The sequence below is a fragment of the Neoarius graeffei genome, chromosome 2, assembly GCF_027579695.1.
Source record: "Neoarius graeffei isolate fNeoGra1 chromosome 2, fNeoGra1.pri, whole genome shotgun sequence".
In the NCBI taxonomy this organism is placed as follows: Eukaryota; Metazoa; Chordata; class Actinopteri; order Siluriformes; family Ariidae; genus Neoarius; species Neoarius graeffei.
Window position 1 is genome coordinate 2113864 of NC_083570.1, and position 17486 is coordinate 2131349.

General features: G+C 45.8%; 2 protein-coding genes across 2 annotated transcripts; both read right to left on the reverse strand.

Annotated features, from left to right (window-relative positions):
* Positions 1 to 7617: 7617 nt before the first annotated feature.
* LOC132871336 (trace amine-associated receptor 13c-like) lies at positions 7618 to 8610 on the reverse strand. Its single transcript, XM_060905451.1, has one exon. It carries the CDS (start codon positions 8608 to 8610, stop codon positions 7618 to 7620), a length of 993 nt encoding a protein of 330 aa, XP_060761434.1.
* A 5550-nt stretch (positions 8611 to 14160) lies between these two features.
* Positions 14161 to 15153, reverse strand: LOC132871347 (trace amine-associated receptor 13c-like). The gene has a single exon (XM_060905461.1). It carries the CDS (start codon positions 15151 to 15153, stop codon positions 14161 to 14163), a length of 993 nt encoding a protein of 330 aa, XP_060761444.1.
* Positions 15154 to 17486: the final 2333 nt, after the last annotated feature.

Genomic DNA, 17486 nt, shown 5'->3' on the forward strand with positions numbered 1-17486 from the left:
GCATCATCACACACCCCCCAACTTATATTTGACCCTCCTTGTAGAGGCGGGACAAAAAGTCTGCAGTCACGTTACATTTCCCAGGTTTGTAAAGCACAGAGAACTTGTAGGGTTGAAGAGACAAGTACCACTGGGTTATGCGGGCATTACTGTCCTGCATCCTGTCCAGCCATTGCAATGCCCGGTGGTCTGTCTCCAGCACAAATTCCTTGCCCATCAAATAATACTTAAGAGTGTCCAGTGCCCACTTGACGGCAAGACACTCTTTCTCCACGGTAGAATACCTGGTCTCCCGTGGAAAAAGCTTACGGCTAATGTAAATGACAGGCCGCCGATCTTCCCCCTCTCCCTGCAGCAACATGGCCCCCAGCCCCAATCCAGAGGCGTCAGTCTGGACCGTGAAGGGCAGGTAAAAGTCAGGGCTCTGCAGGACGGGGGTGTTACACAAACTGTCTTTTAGGTCCTGAAAGGCCTTGTCACACGCCTCCGTCCAGACAAGCTTGTTAGGGCTGGACTTTCTTGTGAGATCGGTTAGTGGGGAGGCTCTGGTGGAGAAATCCGGGATAAATCTCCTGTACCACCCCACTAACCCCAAGAAGGAACGCACCCCCTTCTTTGTTGTGGGTGGCAAACAGCTGCGTACGGCCTCCACCTTGGAGACCTGGGGTTTGATGGTACCACCACCTAGGATGTAACCCAAGTAGCACACCTCAGGCTTGGCGAGCTGGCACTTGCTGGCGTTAACCACCAACCCGGCAGCCTGGATGCACTGGAAGACGTCGGCCAGATGTTGCAGGTGCTCCGCCCATGACGTGCTGTAGATCACGACATCGTCGATGTAGGCGGCGGCATAGGACTCCGCCCCCCTCAGCACCTGATCCATCAGCCGCTGAAAGGTGGCCGCAGCTCCATGCAGGCCAAACGGCATGGTGGTGAATTGGAACAAGCCAGTGGGTGCGCGGAAAGCAGTCAACTCCTGAGCTTGGGGTGTCAAGGGTACCTGCCAATAACCCTTACACAGATCGAGGGTGCTCAGATAAATGGCCTTCCCAAGCCGCTCCACCAGCTCGTCCACACGCGGCATTGGATAGGGGTCGAAGGCGGAGATGGCGTTAAGCTTTGCAAAGTCCACACAGAACCGCAGCCCTCCGTCCTTCTTTGGGACTAGTACCACGGGACTGCACCATTGGCTGCGGGACGGTACGATGACTCCCATCTCCAGCATGGACTGGACCTCGTCCTTCAAGGCGGGGATCAGGCGTGCAGGCACCCGGAAGGAGGTCTGGCGAATGGGACCTGGGGCTGTCAGCTGGATGTCGTGGCTGATGACTGATGTCCGGCCTGGCTCCTCCCTGAAGAGACCCTCTGGAATAATGCCCTGAAGCTCCGCCTAATGACGGCTGGAGAGGTGGTCGATCGGTGGATGAGTAGCTCCGCCTCCACTGGTGGGAAAATACTGCTCCCGCAGCTCCTCCTCCTCAGGCACAGCACGAGCCCACATAACGTCGCTGACCGGTTGAGGCCGAGACACCCACTCCTTCAGCAGGTTCACGTGGAACACTTGCTTCGGCTTGCGGCGATCCGGCATGGCGACTTCATAAGTCACGGGGCCCATTTTCCTAAGGACCTCGTAGGGGCCTTGCCACTTGGCGAGAAGACTGCTCTCTGATGATGGGAGCAGGAGAAGGACTTTCTGCCCTGGGTTGAAAGTACGACTACGGGCAGTCTGGTCATACCAGGACTTCTGGCTAGACTGGGCTTGCTCTTTGTTGTCATGGGCAAGACTGCTCAGCTCCTCCAGCTTATCCCGCATCTTAAGGACATAACTGACAATGTTGACTGGCGCCGCAGGACCCTCTCCCATCCATGCTTCTCGGAGGACATCCAGGGGACCCCTCACCTGGCGACCGTAGAGGAGTTCAAATGGTGAGTATCCTGTGGACGCTTGCGGGACCTCCCTATAGGCGAAGAGGAGAAAAGGCAGCCACTGGTCCCAGTCAGCTCCCGTGTCACTCACAAACTTCCGGAGCATTGCCTTCAGTGTCTGGTTGAACCTTTCGACCATGCCATCTGTCTGCGGGTGGTAGGGTGTAGTTCGTATACCCTTGATCCCCAAGAGAGAGTACACCTGCTTCATGAAGCGTGAGTTGAAGTTGGTACCTTGGTCGGTGAGGATCTCTCTGGGCACTCCCACCCGGGAGAACAGTTGGATGAGGCAATTCGCTACCTGCCTAGACTTGACATTTCTGAGGGGAAAAGCCTCGGGGTAGCGTGTAGCATAATCACTAATGACAAGAATATAGTGATGGCCAGCCCTACTCTTGTCAAGGGGGCCTACTATGTCCATGGCAATGCATGAAAAAGGGGTGTCGATGATGGGCAGATTGACTAGGGGAGCCTTAGAACATTTATGTGCGCGTGTAGTGAATTGGCAGGTCGGACAGGATTTACAAAAAGAAACAACTTCCTGGTACACTCCAGGCCAATAAAACGTCTATCAATCCTATCAAGGGTTTTCTGCTGGCCAAGATGACCTGACCAGGGAATGCTATGGGCAACCTCCAAAACCTTAAGCCTAAGAGATTTGGGGACCACTAGCTGCTCTCCTTCTTCACTGACACACATAAGCTTGCCATCTCTAAGCACAAAGCAATCTTTCCCACAAACAGCAGCTCTAGCCAACTCCTCATCATCTGACACCACCTTCTCAAAACACTTAGTCAAGGTTGAATCATCTTTTTGTAAACACCCAAAGTCAGGCACATCCAAAACATCTCCCTCTAAAGGTGGAAGAGACACAGACTCCTGTACCGGAGTGCCCAGAACTTTATCTCTCCTTTTAACTGACCTTGATTTCCTGCCTTTGACTTCTGTAGGGCCATCAGCAAAGGGCAGCTCCTGCCACATGTCAGCAGGATTGGCCTTCGCTCGGGCCCTAGTCACAACCATCCCTGTAACTACAGGAGTAGCATGCTGCAATAACTCAGCTAAGATGGGTACGTCTTGTCCTAAGACTACAGGGTAAGGACAATTATCCATCACAGCAACATTCAAAAGGTAAGTCTGGCCTTCAATTTCAACAAGAACATCAGCAGTTTTATGCTCACTCTCGTCACCATGAATGCAACGCACTTTAACACTGCCAGTGAACAACATAGCAGCAGCATCGAGACAAACACTCTGAATAAAGGACTGACTACTACCAGAGTCCACCAAGGCTTGCCACACCTTGCCATTAATTTTAACAGGTACTAAAACATCGATACAGCTAGGGAGTGCTACAAGATCATTAGTAGGGGTGTAACACAACCTGCTAACACTAGCAGAGGCTAAAGGGCATTCAGGCTTGATATGGCCAGGCTGTCCACAGCCGTGACAAACTACACGGGGCTTGGACATAATAGGCTGATTAGGCTTGTGGTGGGGGCTATGTGTAGTGTGGGGGCTAGACTTAGAGTGAGGGGCATTGTATTGATGGAACTCATGGCTACCAGTAACAGACTTGGCTTGATGTCAATGGTCGGGCCGTCGCTGGGCACCATGGGTCCGACGGTTGGACTGGTCCTGGTTCCCGATCTGGTAGCCTCGGCGATGACGTCGTGCAGTGACGAAGGCCTCCACCAACTCCGCCGCCTCTTTGGAAGTCTGTGGGTTCCATTCCATGACCCACACTTTCAGCTCTGGATTGAGCATACGGGTGAACTGCTCAAGAACAACGGTGTCTCCAATCTGCTCCTTGGTCTTTGTGCTAGGACACATCCACTTCACGTAGAGGTCGGTGAGCCTTGACTGGAGTTCTTTCGCAGTCTCTCTGTCCTGGACAGTCGTGGCACGGAATCTGTGTCTGTATGCTTCAGGGTCAATTTCGTATTTGGTCAGAATGGCTTGCTTCACCTTGACATAGTCCAGGGCGTCAACGATATCCATTGCTACATAAGCAGCACGTACATACTTTCAATGGCGGCTGCCATAGCAGATGCCGTGATGGTGCGCTCATGGGTCGCATCATCACAGTGATGGTGCTGGAGGAGTTGCTGCCAACCCATACAGTCTGTGGTCTCCCCGTCAGGAAGTCCAGCAGCCAGTTGCACAGGGAGGTGTTAAGTCCCAGCTGGTCCAGTTTATGAATGAGCTGCTGAGGAATGATTGTATTGAATGCTGAGCTAAAGTCTATGAACAGCATTCTGACATACGAGTCTTTTTTCTCCAGGTGGGTGAGGGCTGAGTGGAGGGCAGTGGAGATGGCGTCATCGGTCAAACAGTTGGACTGATATGCAAACTGGAAAGGGTCCAGAGCAGGGGGGAGGGCAGACTTGATATGACGCATGACTAGCCGCTCGAAGCACTTCATGAGGATGGGAGTGAGTGCAACAGGGCGGTAGACATTGAAGCAGGAGGGAGACAGCTTCTTCGGGACTGGGATGATGGTGGTGGTTTTGAGGCATGTGGGGACAACAGCCTGGCTCAACGAGATGTTGAAGATGTCTGTAAAGACATCTGTGAGCTCCTTGGCCCAGTCTCTCAGGACACGACCAGGAATGTTATCAGGACCCGGGGCTTTTCGTGCATTTGTTGTCCTGAGAGCTCTCCTCATGCTGTCTGGGGACAGCATCAACACCTGGTCGCCAGGAGGTGGTGGGGTCTTCTGTGCCGTGGTGCTGTTGTCTGCCTCAAAGCGAGCGAAGAAGTCGTTCAACTGATTCAGCAGAGACGTGGAGTTGTCACAGGTCTGCGGCGAGGGCTTGTAGTCTGTGATGGTCTGAATCCCCCGCCACAGGTTCCTGGTGTCTCTGCTGTCGTTGAAATGGTCAGCAATGTGCCTGGAATATTGTCTCTTGGCCACCCTGATGCCTCGTGACAGATTGGCCCTAGCTGTCCTCAGGCCCACCTCGTCCCCAGCTCTGAAGGTGGCGTTCTGAGCCCACAGGAGTGTATGGACTTCCCCTGTCAGACATGGCTTCTGATTGGCCTGAATGGAGATGATTCTGGTGACCCTAACATCATCCATGCACTTCTTCATGTAGGCAATGACGGTCTCCGTGTACTCATGGAGAACTGTGATGTTGCTGTAGGTGGCTGCCTGTCTGAACATGCTCCAGTCAGTGGTGGAAAAACAGTCCTGGAGTGCCTCTGAGGACCCCTCTGGCCACACACATATCTGTTTTGTAGCTGGTTTGGTGACTTTAACCAGCTGCCTGTATGCTGGCATTAGCATAACAGTGGAGTGATCTGAGGCCCCAAGGTGGGGGAGGAGTAGGGCTTTGCAGGTGTCTTTATGCATGGTGTAAACATTGTCCAGAGTATTGTTTCCACATGTGGGAAAGTTGATATGTCCATAGAGTTTTGGAAACACGCTTTTGGGGTTTGCATGATTGAAATCCCCAGCCAGGATGAGGAAAGCATCTGGGTGGGCTGTCTGCTGCTCACTGATGTGCTGATAGAGTTCATTCAGTGCTTCACTCCTGTTGTTATTGGAGCCGGGAGGGATGTATAATGCTACCAGCAATATGGCTGTAAATTCCCTCGGCTGGTAGAATGACCGGCACTTAATAATCATAAACTCCACCAGTGGTGAGCAGTGTTTGCAGACCACGACAGCATCATGGCACCAGGCATCACTGATGTAAACACAGAGTCCTCTGCCGCAAGTCTTCCCCCCCTCGACTAGCGCTCTGTATGACCGGTAGCATGTTAGCCGGGCTAGCTGAATGGCACAGTCCGGGACACTGTCGTTAAGCCATGTTTCCACAAACATAAGGACACAGCACTCACTCACAGACTTAAAAGATGAGCGGAGCAGGCGGACATAATCCAGCTTATTGTCCAGCGAGCGTATGTTGGCCAGAGTGATGGTGGGGATAGCCAGCTGGTGAGGGCTAGCCGCTAGCCTAGCTTGGAAACCTCCGCGCTTGCCTCTCTTCTGCTTAGGCATGTTCTGCCTGTGGCGCTTCCACTGCGGGCTGGATGCAGGAGTGGGGGTCGGTGGTTGAGCAGGCCTCCAGAGCAAACCGTAGCCGCATAGCACTTCCGCGTCCGCTGGATTTATATCCGTGAATATAGTTCTGCGGATGTCAAGCAGAAACTCATGGGAGTATGTGCGCCTTGAGACTGATGGACACGACAATGACGAACAGATACACACTGTTTTAAAACACAAAAAACACAAAAACACCATTCTGTCGGGACAGAGAGGAGCCGCTGCAAGTGTGCGCGCCGCCAAAATCTGGTCTTTCTTCAGCCCACATACAAACCCTGTGTAATGGGCTGCCTGTTACCACCTGCTCATTCAGGAAATGGTCTCCGGAGACCAGCGAGTCTCTTAGGGACTGTTTCAAGTGTACGGACTGGAGTGTGCTGCTGGAGCCACAGGATAACAACAGAGATGTGAACATTGACAGCAGAGTGGACATCATAACGGACTACATTCACTTCTGTAGGGATTCTGTGGTTTCAGTAAGGACTGTTCGCTGCTTTCCCAATAATAAACCTTGGATCACCAGTAACATCAAGGAGCTCCTTAACCAGAAAAAAACAGGCATTCAGGGAGGGGGATAAGGAGAAGCTCAGGTGTGTGCAGTGGGAACTGAAAAGGAGCTTGAAGCAGGCAAAAGTGGATTATAAAAGGAAAGTGGAGAGTAAGATGAAGCAGAATAACACCAAAGAGGTGTGGAGAGGAATGAAGAATATTACTGGATACTCAAAGAAGAACAGCCAGGTCTTGAATTCAACCTGTTTTATAACAGGCTTGATGGAATGGCCAATGCCCGCCCTGCTATATCATCTGTCCCCCTTCCCACCACTTCAGCTGCTGCTTCTACTTCACTGACTCTTGTATACAATGGCTCTCCCACCATCACTTCAGATGCTGCTCCTGCTCCACTGTCAACTCTACTGTCTCGTGTATGCAACAGCTCCCCTACCAATGCAGCTGCAACACCCACCAATCCTGGTCACCTGCCCCCATCCTTCACAGTTGATGAGGTGAGGGTGGAGCTTGGGAGACTGCATCCAGGGAAAGCAGCAGGCCCAAACGGTGTGTGACAAGACTCCTGAAGGACTGTGCAGCCCAGCTAGCTGAGCCCCTCTGGTGGCTCTTCAACATGAGTCTATGACTAGGCAAAGTTCCAGTGCAGTGGAAAACATCCTGTCTCGTACTGGTGCACAAAGTACGGTGACCAGTTGAGATAAACGATTACTGCCCGGTGGCCTTAACATCCCATATTATGAAGACCCTGTAGTGTCTGGTTCTCCACCTCATGAGGCCAGAGGTCACTCATGTATAGAGAGAAGTGATAAAACTGAAAGAAGCTGTGCTACAAGCCTGGAAACCCATTACAAAAATACAACAACAGTTTGGTGATGTCACAGGGTCACCGGCTTGATGCAGTTATTGCAAACAAGGGATATGCAACCAAATATTAAGTGTTAATTACTTTAATTTACCTAAAGACTATCAGTTTGTATACTTTGGCACACCAGTGGTGTCATGTTCTTGTCTGCTTAATACATCTATATGTAAATATCAGGAAATGAAAGCTGAAATATAGATGAAGGACTGTTTTATATATATATATAAAGCAATATTTGGGAACATCAAGTGGATTAGAAAAAGGCTGTTCATGAAAGTACGTTTATTAATGCAGAGTCTGATTGGAATATTTGCAGAGTGATAATTAATTTAATGCACCTCCTAAACCATGGATAAAACAGAGCATAAATAAATGGATTCATGGTGGAATTAAGATAAATTATGAAAATGACTGTATGAAAAGTTTCTTGCTGGACTTCAACAACATCACCTAATAAGGTGTAAATAAAATACGGAAGTAAACACACCAGAAATACAGAAACTAAAATGCCGAGGACTTTAGCTGCTTTTCTCTCAGATTTCATCGAGTGTGATGTGATTTTCTGTGTTTTAGATTGTGTGTGATTATTAAGCTCTCTGATCGCAGTGGCATGTTTCTTTGCAATCACAAAAACCCGAGTATACAATATGATTATGACAGAAAGTGGAAAGATAAATGAAAATACAATATCAATTACAGACCAAACCTCATTTAGTAAGTAAAAACACTCTCCAGGACACATTAAAACATTCATGAAGTTTCCATTGAAATATAAGAGTGCCAAGTTATAGACCATCACTACACCCCAGTCAAAAATAATTACAACGAGAATAATCCTGACAGAGACATGGTTCATGTAGAGAAAGGGGTTTGAGAGAGCCAAATATCGATCCACAGCAATCAGAGCAATATTATAGATGGACACGATTGTGATGAAAACATTAATCGATAAATAACTGGTACAGAAATCTCTCCGAAATATCCAGCATGACTCGATTATCCAGATTAACATCGGCGGCATTACAAAAGCACCAACAAAGAAATCCGACACGGCCAGAGAGAGCACGAGTGTGTTTGTTGGTGTGTGAAGCTGCTTGAAGTGAAAAACAGAGATGATGACGAGCAGATTTCCACACACTGTTAGAAGAACCACAGCAGCTGAACACACGTACAGTAAGATATAAGCAGCAGGAGATACAGATCTCTCTGGACAGGAGAAATTCACACAGCGATAAGATTGGTTCAAGTCCATCAGGTTCATGAATACACCATTTCATTTATGCCTACAGAGCTTCAAGGAAAACAGTAACTAATTAAATGACTTATGACTCAAACAGCCCTGGTGATTTTATAGTTCAGAAATTGATCACGCCTCCCCAGTTTCTTTGACAACATAATAAATGATGTCATGCTTTGTTGAGAAAAAGGCCTAGTTGGTACAGGCCAGAGAATAATATACACCATCATGCTAAATTTCATGTAACAAAGCCTACATATAAACAAAGTTGTTATGTTAAGAACCTGCCCTATGGATAATGAAAGTTTTAAAAAGGGTGATGAAAAGACATCTTATGAATAAATCAAGATGCCAGAGTGGGTGTATGTCCCTGTCACTTCATAGTTTCATTTCAAACTACTATCAACAAGATTTCTATCGATATTCAGTGTCTGTGTGCAGGCACTTATGGATGCAGTCGCAGGGGAGAACGGGTGTGTCACAAACTGGCAGCCAAATCCAAAACGTGAGACAAATGATGAGGTCACAGTCGAGCAAGAGGTCGGTCGATGTGCAGACAGTATGTCAGAGATTAGGCGAGCGTTCAGAGTCAGGGATTAACAGAAAATAGGGTCAGAGTCACTGAGAGTCAGCTAGGAACAACAGCTCAGTATAATCAGGTATGGATAAACTGAACCATACATCACAATGTGTGTGTTTGGTGTCCTTCAATAGGCGGAGCTGATTACAGGAAATATGGAACAGGTGTGTCTTCAATCAATATTCGGCAGAGGGAGGGCAATCAACACCCCAAGGTGCTCATTCTGGGAGCACTTTCTTTTCTGGGATGACCTCTTTTCCTGGGTGCTGGCTTTTTGGGATGTTTGGTATAGAATTCTTGAGTGAGAAGCAAGTCTAGGATAATGTTGGCAAACACCCAGCTGCATTCCTCTGGACCATACCCCTCCCAGTCCACCAGATATTCCAGGTTGCCATGTCTACAATGGGAGTTGATGATCTTATGGACCTGATATACTGGTTGTTCCTCCAGTTCTATGGGCAAGGGAGGTTCAGTCCTAGTTGAGTGGTGGCTAGGGGTCCTTGTATGGCAGGTTTGAGGCATGACACATGAAAAGTAGGTGACAGGCATCAATGTTGTGGGAGCTCAAGTCTGTAAGACTGTTAATTCTGTGGAGGATTTTGAAAGGACCCATGTATCAGGCATAGAGCTTCTGCCATGTGTTGGGATCTCACAGGTCTTTTGTGGACACCCACACACCATCTCCAGGTGAGTACACAGGTGTTTCCCCTCTGTGCTTGTCCGCATAGAGTTTATACCTGCCGGCCACCTGTTCTAACCTCTGGTGAACACTTTGCCACACTTGTTCACTTCTTCAGAACCAGGAGTCCACTGCCAGGATTTGTGAGGGTGAGTCGTCCCATGGAAACAATGGTGGCTGATATCTAAGGATGCACTGGAATGGTGTGAGCTGGGTGGCAGAGTCTTTCATAGAATTTTGGGTTCATTCAGCCCAGGGGAGGAATTGTGACCAGTCTTTGGGGTTTCCAGAGATAACACCCTCAGGAAGCACCCGATCTCCTGATTGGTGCATTCCACTTGGCCACTGGACTGTGGGTGGTGTCTTGAGGTTAGACTCACCAAAACCCAGAGCTTGTCAATGAACTTAGTCCACACCCTGGAAGTGAACTGGGGGCCCCATTCACTTACAATGTCCTCAGGGATCCCATAGTACTGGAGGACATGTGAGAAGAGTAGTTCGGTGGTTTCAAAGGCAGTGGGTAGACCAGGCAAGGGGATGAGCCTTAACACCTTGGAGAATCGGTCAATGACCACCATGATGACTGTCTTGTTCTCTGAATTGGGTAGATCCGTGATGAAATCTATGGCCATATGGGACCAGGGTCTTTGGGGTGTAGCCAGCAGACGGAGTTGACCCATGGGTGGAGCCCGAGGTACCTTGGCTTAGGCAGAGGCAGAGCAAGTGGAAATGAACCTGTTGAACTCAGACATCATGTTCTCCCACCAATACCTAGTTCAGATGAGCTGATATGTACGTTGACTACTGGGATGTCCAGTGGCAGGGGATGAATGAGCCCAGATAATGAGTTGGCCTGGGAACTCTGGTGGGACGAACACGAGACCAGGAGGACAGGCTTCTGGAGGGTCGCAAGGTTGTGCTTGAACTATTTCCTTCTCAATTTCCCATGTGACGGCATTAGCAAAGCACTTAGAGTGTCTTGCAAAAGTATTCATCCCACTTCATGTATGTCCTGTTTTGTTGCATTACAAGCTGGAATTAAAATGGATTGGGGGGGGGGGGGGGGTTTGAGCAACATTTCATTTACACAACATGCCTAACACTTTAAAAAGTGCAAGTACTTTTTTATTGTGACATAAACAGTACTTAAGATGAAAAAACAGAAATCTGGAGTGTGCATAGGCATTCACCCTCACCAAAGCCAATACTTTGTAGAGCCACTTTTGTAGAGCAATTACAGCTGCAAGTCCCTTGGGGTATGTCTCTATTAGCTTAGAATATCTAGCCAATGGGATTTTTGCCCTTTCCTCAAGGCAAAACTGCTCCAACTCTTCAAGTTAGATGGGTTGCGTCGGTGTACAGCAACCTTCAAGTTATGCCGCAGATTCTCAACTGGATTGAGGTCTGGGCTTTGACTCTGCCATTCCAAGACATTTAAATGTTTCCCTTTAAACCACTGTAATGTAGGTTTGGCAGTGTGTTTAGGGTCATTGTCCTGTTAGAATGTGAACCTTCATCCCAGTCTCAAAACTCTGGCTGACTCAAACAGGTTTTCCTTCAGAATTGCCCCATATTTAGTGCCATCCATCTTTCCTTCAATTCTGACCAGCTTTCCTGTCGCTGCAGATGAAAAACATCCCCACAGCATGATGCTGCCACCATCATGGCTCACTGTAGGAATGGTGTTCTCAGGGTGATGGAAAGTGTTGCATTTGCACCACATATGTTGTTTCCCATGATGGCCAAAAAGATCAACTTTAGTCTCATTTGACCAGAGAATCTTCTTCCATGTATTTGGGGAATCTGCCACATGCTGTTGGGCAAACGCCAAATGTGTTTTCTTATATATATATTTTTTCTTTAAGCAATGGCTTTTTTCTGGCTGCTCATCTATAAAGCCCTGCTCTGTGGAGCGTATGGCTTAAAGTGGTCCTATGGACAGATACTCCCATCTCCGCTGTGGATCTTTTCAGCTCCTTCAGTTTTATTTTTGGTGTTTTTGTTGCATCTCTGATTAATGCCCTCCTTGCCTGGTCTGTGAGTTTTGGTCGGCGGGGCCTTCTCTTGTCAGGTTTGTAGTGGTGCCATAATCTTTCCATTTTGCTATATTTGATTTAATGGTGCTCCGTGGGATATTCAAAGTTTGGGATATTTTTTATAACCCAACCCTGATCTATACTTCTCCACAACTTTGTCTCTGACCTGTTTGGAGGCTCCTTGGTTTTCATGTTGCTTGCTTCGTAATGTTGCAGAGTCAGGGGCCTTCCAGAACAGGTTGATTTAAACAGACATCATGTCACAGATCATAGGACACTTTATTGCACACAGGTGGATCTTAATCAACTAATTATATGACTTATGAAGTTAACTGGTTGGACCATGTCTTATTTAGGGATTTCATATGAAAGGGGTGAATACCTATGCACACTCCAGATTTCTGTTTTTTCCTCTTAATTATTGTTTGTCTCGCAATAAAAAACATTTTGCACCTTTAAAGTGGTAGGCATGTTGTGTAAATAAAATGATGCGAACCCCCCCAAACAAGCCATTTTTATTCCAGGTTGTAATGCAACAAAATGGGACAAACATCAAGGGGGATAAATACTTTTTGTAAAACAATGTAGGTTGCAGGATAGGAGTGGGTTTTTGGTTGATGGTTGTAGATGTCTGAATTATGGATCATGCATTGGCCTTAGTGTTTTTGGAACCAATACGGTTGGAGATGGTGACCTGGAAAGGTGTGAAGAAGAGTGCCCACCTTGCCTGACATGGATTCAGTCATTTTGCTGTCTTTAGATATTCAAGGTTCTTAGGATCAGAGAGAATAACAAACGGATGTGTGGCCCCCTCAAGCCAGTGTCTCCATTCCTCTAGGGAAAGCTTTACTGCAAGAAGTTCCAGATTCCTGATGTCATAATTCTGTTTAGCTGTTGAGAGTTTCTTCGAAAAAAAAAGGCAACAGGGTGTAGCTTGGGCTTCTCCCCAAAGCGCTGTGACAACACCTCTCCCATTTCTTTCTCGCAGGCGTCTACAGCCACGATGAATGATTTTGAAGGATCTGGATGTCTGAGAATTGGTGTTATTGTGATGGCTGATTTGAGCTCTTTGATGGCATCCTCTGCAGCCTTGTTCCACTCGAGGTGCTTGGGACCTTTCTTAAAGGCCCGATCCCACTGGCCGATGGACACAAAACGTATGCAAAAAGGACACAACGGACGAGCAAAATTTCGGGGGTGGCTCTATCCGTTTTCATCCGCTCCAGAAATGGATAAAATTGGCGAAAACAGAACGGAAAAGAACGGACGTGGGTAGTATATAGCGGGGATGTTAAATGCATGTTCATAGGAAGCCTAGCGGATGGAAGTGGATGACAGCTCTGAAGGGGTTACCGGTGATAACTGAGAAGCGGATGCATAGCAGAAAGAGCGGACGCATAGCAGAAAGAGCGGATGCATAGCGAATGAAGGGGATGCATCACATACGCCTAACGGAAACAAAGGGGATGTTGCGCGGATGTATATCGGATGCAGACCGATTGTCCGCTAGGTGTCCTTCTACATACTCTAGACATACTCCAGACATCCTAAATATACGAGATGCATCCCAGATATAAACGCTTTGTCCGTTTTGAATACTTTATATACGAGATGTATACGCTTACATCCTTTCTATTTCCGTGCTACTAACGATGAATAGACGTTTCATGTACCTTATCTTTCCTCCCTCTTTCCGTTTTCAGCTGCAGCGGATGTGAGTTGCGAGGATGCCCAGAGGATGCAGAGAGGATACAGCAGACGTTTAACGGATGATAACGGACATAGAACGTTTGTTGCTCGTATATGTCGCGGATTTACATCGTACACGGCGGAAAGTGCATCCGTTCTAAAAGTTTTGTGCAACTCAAAACTTTTTGCGCGGATGAAATCACAGTGGACGGATGCTCGATGGATAGAGCGTATGAAGCACGTATGCAATGAGTACACAACGGATGCATAGCGTTTTCCAACGGATGGCAAAGATTTTTTTACATTTTACATCTTCTTTGCATCCGTAAGTGCAGTGGGACCGGGCCTTAAGCAAGATGGTGAACCCTCTGATGAACCGGTGTGAGGGTTGTGGCAGGAAGGGCATCTGGCTTAAAATTATGCTCCAATTATTATGACATGGCTCAAGAGAGTCCAAATGGAGCCGGAATGGCAGCAGTGCTGGACAAGGGAGACGAAGATAATGATGACTATACAGTAAAAGCAATATTTGGGAACAGGATCAGGTGGAATTAAAACAAAACAAAAAAATAAATAAAAAACCCATCTGTTTATGAAAATACATTGATTAATGCAGAGTCTGTTTGGAATATTTGCAGAGTGATAATTAATTTAATGCACCTCCTAAACCATGGGTAAAACAGAGCATAAATAAATGGATTAATGGCGGAATTAAGACAAATTATGAAAATGATTGTAGGAAAAGTTTCTTGCTGGACTTCAATAACATAACCTAAAAAACTGTAAATATAATATGGAAGTAAACAGATCAGAAATACAGACACTAAAATGCCGAGGACTTTAGCTGCTTTTCTCTCAGATTTCATCGAGTGCGATGTGATTTTCTGTGTTTTAGATTGTGTGTGATTATTAAGCTCTCTGATCGCAGTGGCATGTTTCTTAGCAATCACAAAAACCCCAGTATACAATATGATTATGACAGAAAGTGGAAAGATAAATGAAAATACAAGCTCAATTACAGACCATACCTCATTTAGAAAGTAAAAACACTCTCCAGGACACAGTAAAACATTCATGAAGTTTCCATTGAAATATAAGAGTGCTAAGTTATAGACCATCAATACACCCCAGTCAAAAACAATTACAACACGAGTGATCCTCACAGAGACATGGTTCATGTAGAGAAAGGGGTTTGAGAGAGCCAAATATCGATCCACAGCAATCAGAGCAATATTATAGATGGACACGATTGTGAGGAAACCACTTATCAATAAAAGGTAGAGACAGACACCTCCTCCAAATATCCAGCATGACTCGATTATCCAGATTAACATCGGCGGCATTACAAAAGCACCAATGAAGAAATCCGACACGGCCAGAGATAACACGAGTGTGTTTGTTGGTGTGTGAAGCTGCTTGAAGTGAAAAACAGAGATGATGACGAGCAGATTTCCACACACTGTTAGAAGAACCACAGCAGCTGAACACACATACAGAAAGATATAAACTACAGGAGATGCAGATCTCTCTGGACAGGAGAAATTCACACAGCGATCAGATTGGTTAAACTCCATCAGGTTCATGAATACAGCATTTCACTAATGTCTACAGAGCTAAAAGAAACCCCTCATGTATCACATGCTACGACTGTAAACCAGTGTGTAAGGTCACAGTTGAATAACTTGTGGGTCACGCAGCTCTGGTGCTTTTATAGTATAGAAATAGATTACGCCCCCTGAGTTTGAGTGACAGCATAATACATATGAGGTAATATCATACCTTGTTTGAACAAATAGGCATAGTAGGCATTGTCAGGGTTGGGAGGTTAATTTAAAATATATTCCAATACAATTACTAATTCCCTGGTTAAAAATGCGGTCAGTAACCTCATCCAAGTATCACAATATTCAATGTCATTTGATGAGTTTTTGTCCCCTTTTCTGCTTTAAAGACACAATACTGGTGAAATTTCCTCCCAGTGAAAGCATTTCTTTCACTCCAGGCCATGATAATGAATTGGTTCCTGTAAGATTAGCTGTGGTTTCACTCAAGACCAGAGTGGTGTGACAATAAAGTCAGAGTATACATGCATTCAGCTTGTGTAACAGCAGAAAATCGTGAATACTTTGGAGACAGCCATGTGCATGCCCATGTCCGTGTTGTGAGAAGCCATGTCCACGGAAGTATACTCCGCCCTGAGACTCGTGAAATTTTGTAATTTGTGTGTGCGTATGCACTGGCAGTATACTGTTCATTTTAAAACCTATTTTGAAATTGTAATTCTGCTAACAATCCCCGTTGTTACGAAATGAATCTCTACCTTTAGCAGAACACAGTTATCTTTTTGTATCTTAATTCCAAAACATCAAATGATATGTAAGTTCTGGACACATACTGTATATATTATTATTGCCTTGCCTGGGACAGAGTCGACCAGGGGGCGAGGTATTGTTTTCGGTGGGGTTTCTTTGTTTGTTTCTTTGTTATTTTTTTATCAACATTATGGAAAAATTGCTGGACCAATCATCATGAAACTTGCAGGATAGATGGGTATTGGTCTCAAATAGAACCTCCAATATTTTAAGAGTCATCCGTTCAAGGTTAAGGTCACCAAAAAGGTCAAAATAATTTTTTTGCGATATCTTCCTTCATATTCATCATATTTACTTCAAACCAAATCCAAATTGTTCATCTTTCAATTCTGCTTCCATTGATATGCTACATGATGGGGTATCTCTCATAGTTTCTTTGTGGTTGGGGGTCAAATATCAGGCGGGTCAAGTCATTGGTGCTACCACGCGAGGTCTGTTTGCCTGGCAACACTTGTTATTATTATTATTATTATTATTATTATTATTATTATTATTATAGCCAATCAGTATGCAAATCTGTCGAACAACTACACAGCAAAAAAAAGTGCTTATCCTGAGAAAACCTGGCTTGTAGATCAAGAATAAGTGTGGAAAAAGATGACAAACACATTTTCAGAATAAATCATTACGCGATAGTGAGTGAGTGGCTGTGTCTCTTCATGCAAACTGCCACACTGCCATCTGAAATACTATCCAAAAACACTCCAGCTAACATGCCATGATCTTAGACACAGTATTTAATGCAGTATGATCATCATAAATAGGAGCCACAATTAGGATATTAGATAACCTATTTTTAATTAATCAATGAATGAATGAATGAATTAATTAATTAATTAATTAATTAATTGTTGTTGTACCCCTGAGACACTAGTTTTATATGAAACTGTTGTGAATATTTTCCATAAAATGTGTTTGTAAATAATTCCACATCATTTTTTAAAAAGCAAATTAAAAATAAGCACTGTATAAAAAACACTCCTTCAGTCTTGTTTTAATAAAGATACAAATTTTGTTGTCCAGTGGTCGTGTTTATGAGAGACGTTGCCTTGTACTTATGATTGGGCTCCCTGTGGTGGTACACGTTTGTACACACTGATTCCACATGGTCAAGCCATCAAAAATCAAGTCGATGTATTACCGTATTCTCTTAAGTATGGGGCTCTGCTATCAAAAAAAATTCTCCACATATGATAAAGGAACATATTGCTATATTTCGGCTTTTTTGTGTATAATTGCTATATTCAGTACAGTTATCATTAGTAAGAAGTGTTGCTGGGATAAAATCTCAACACTATTTGTTTCAGTAGCATAGTGACTCAAGTATCTCAGGCCATCTGTCATGAAAAAGAAATTCTGCTTCTGTATTACATGTGTTAAATAATGTTGCATAGCGTTTTATTCTGGGGCGGCACGGTGGTGTAGTGGTTAGCGCTGTCACCTCACAGCAAGACGGTCCGGGTTTGAGCCCCGTGGCCGGCGAGGGCCTTTCTGTGCGGAGTTTGCATGTTCTCCCCGTGTCCGCGTGGGTTTCCTCCGGGTGC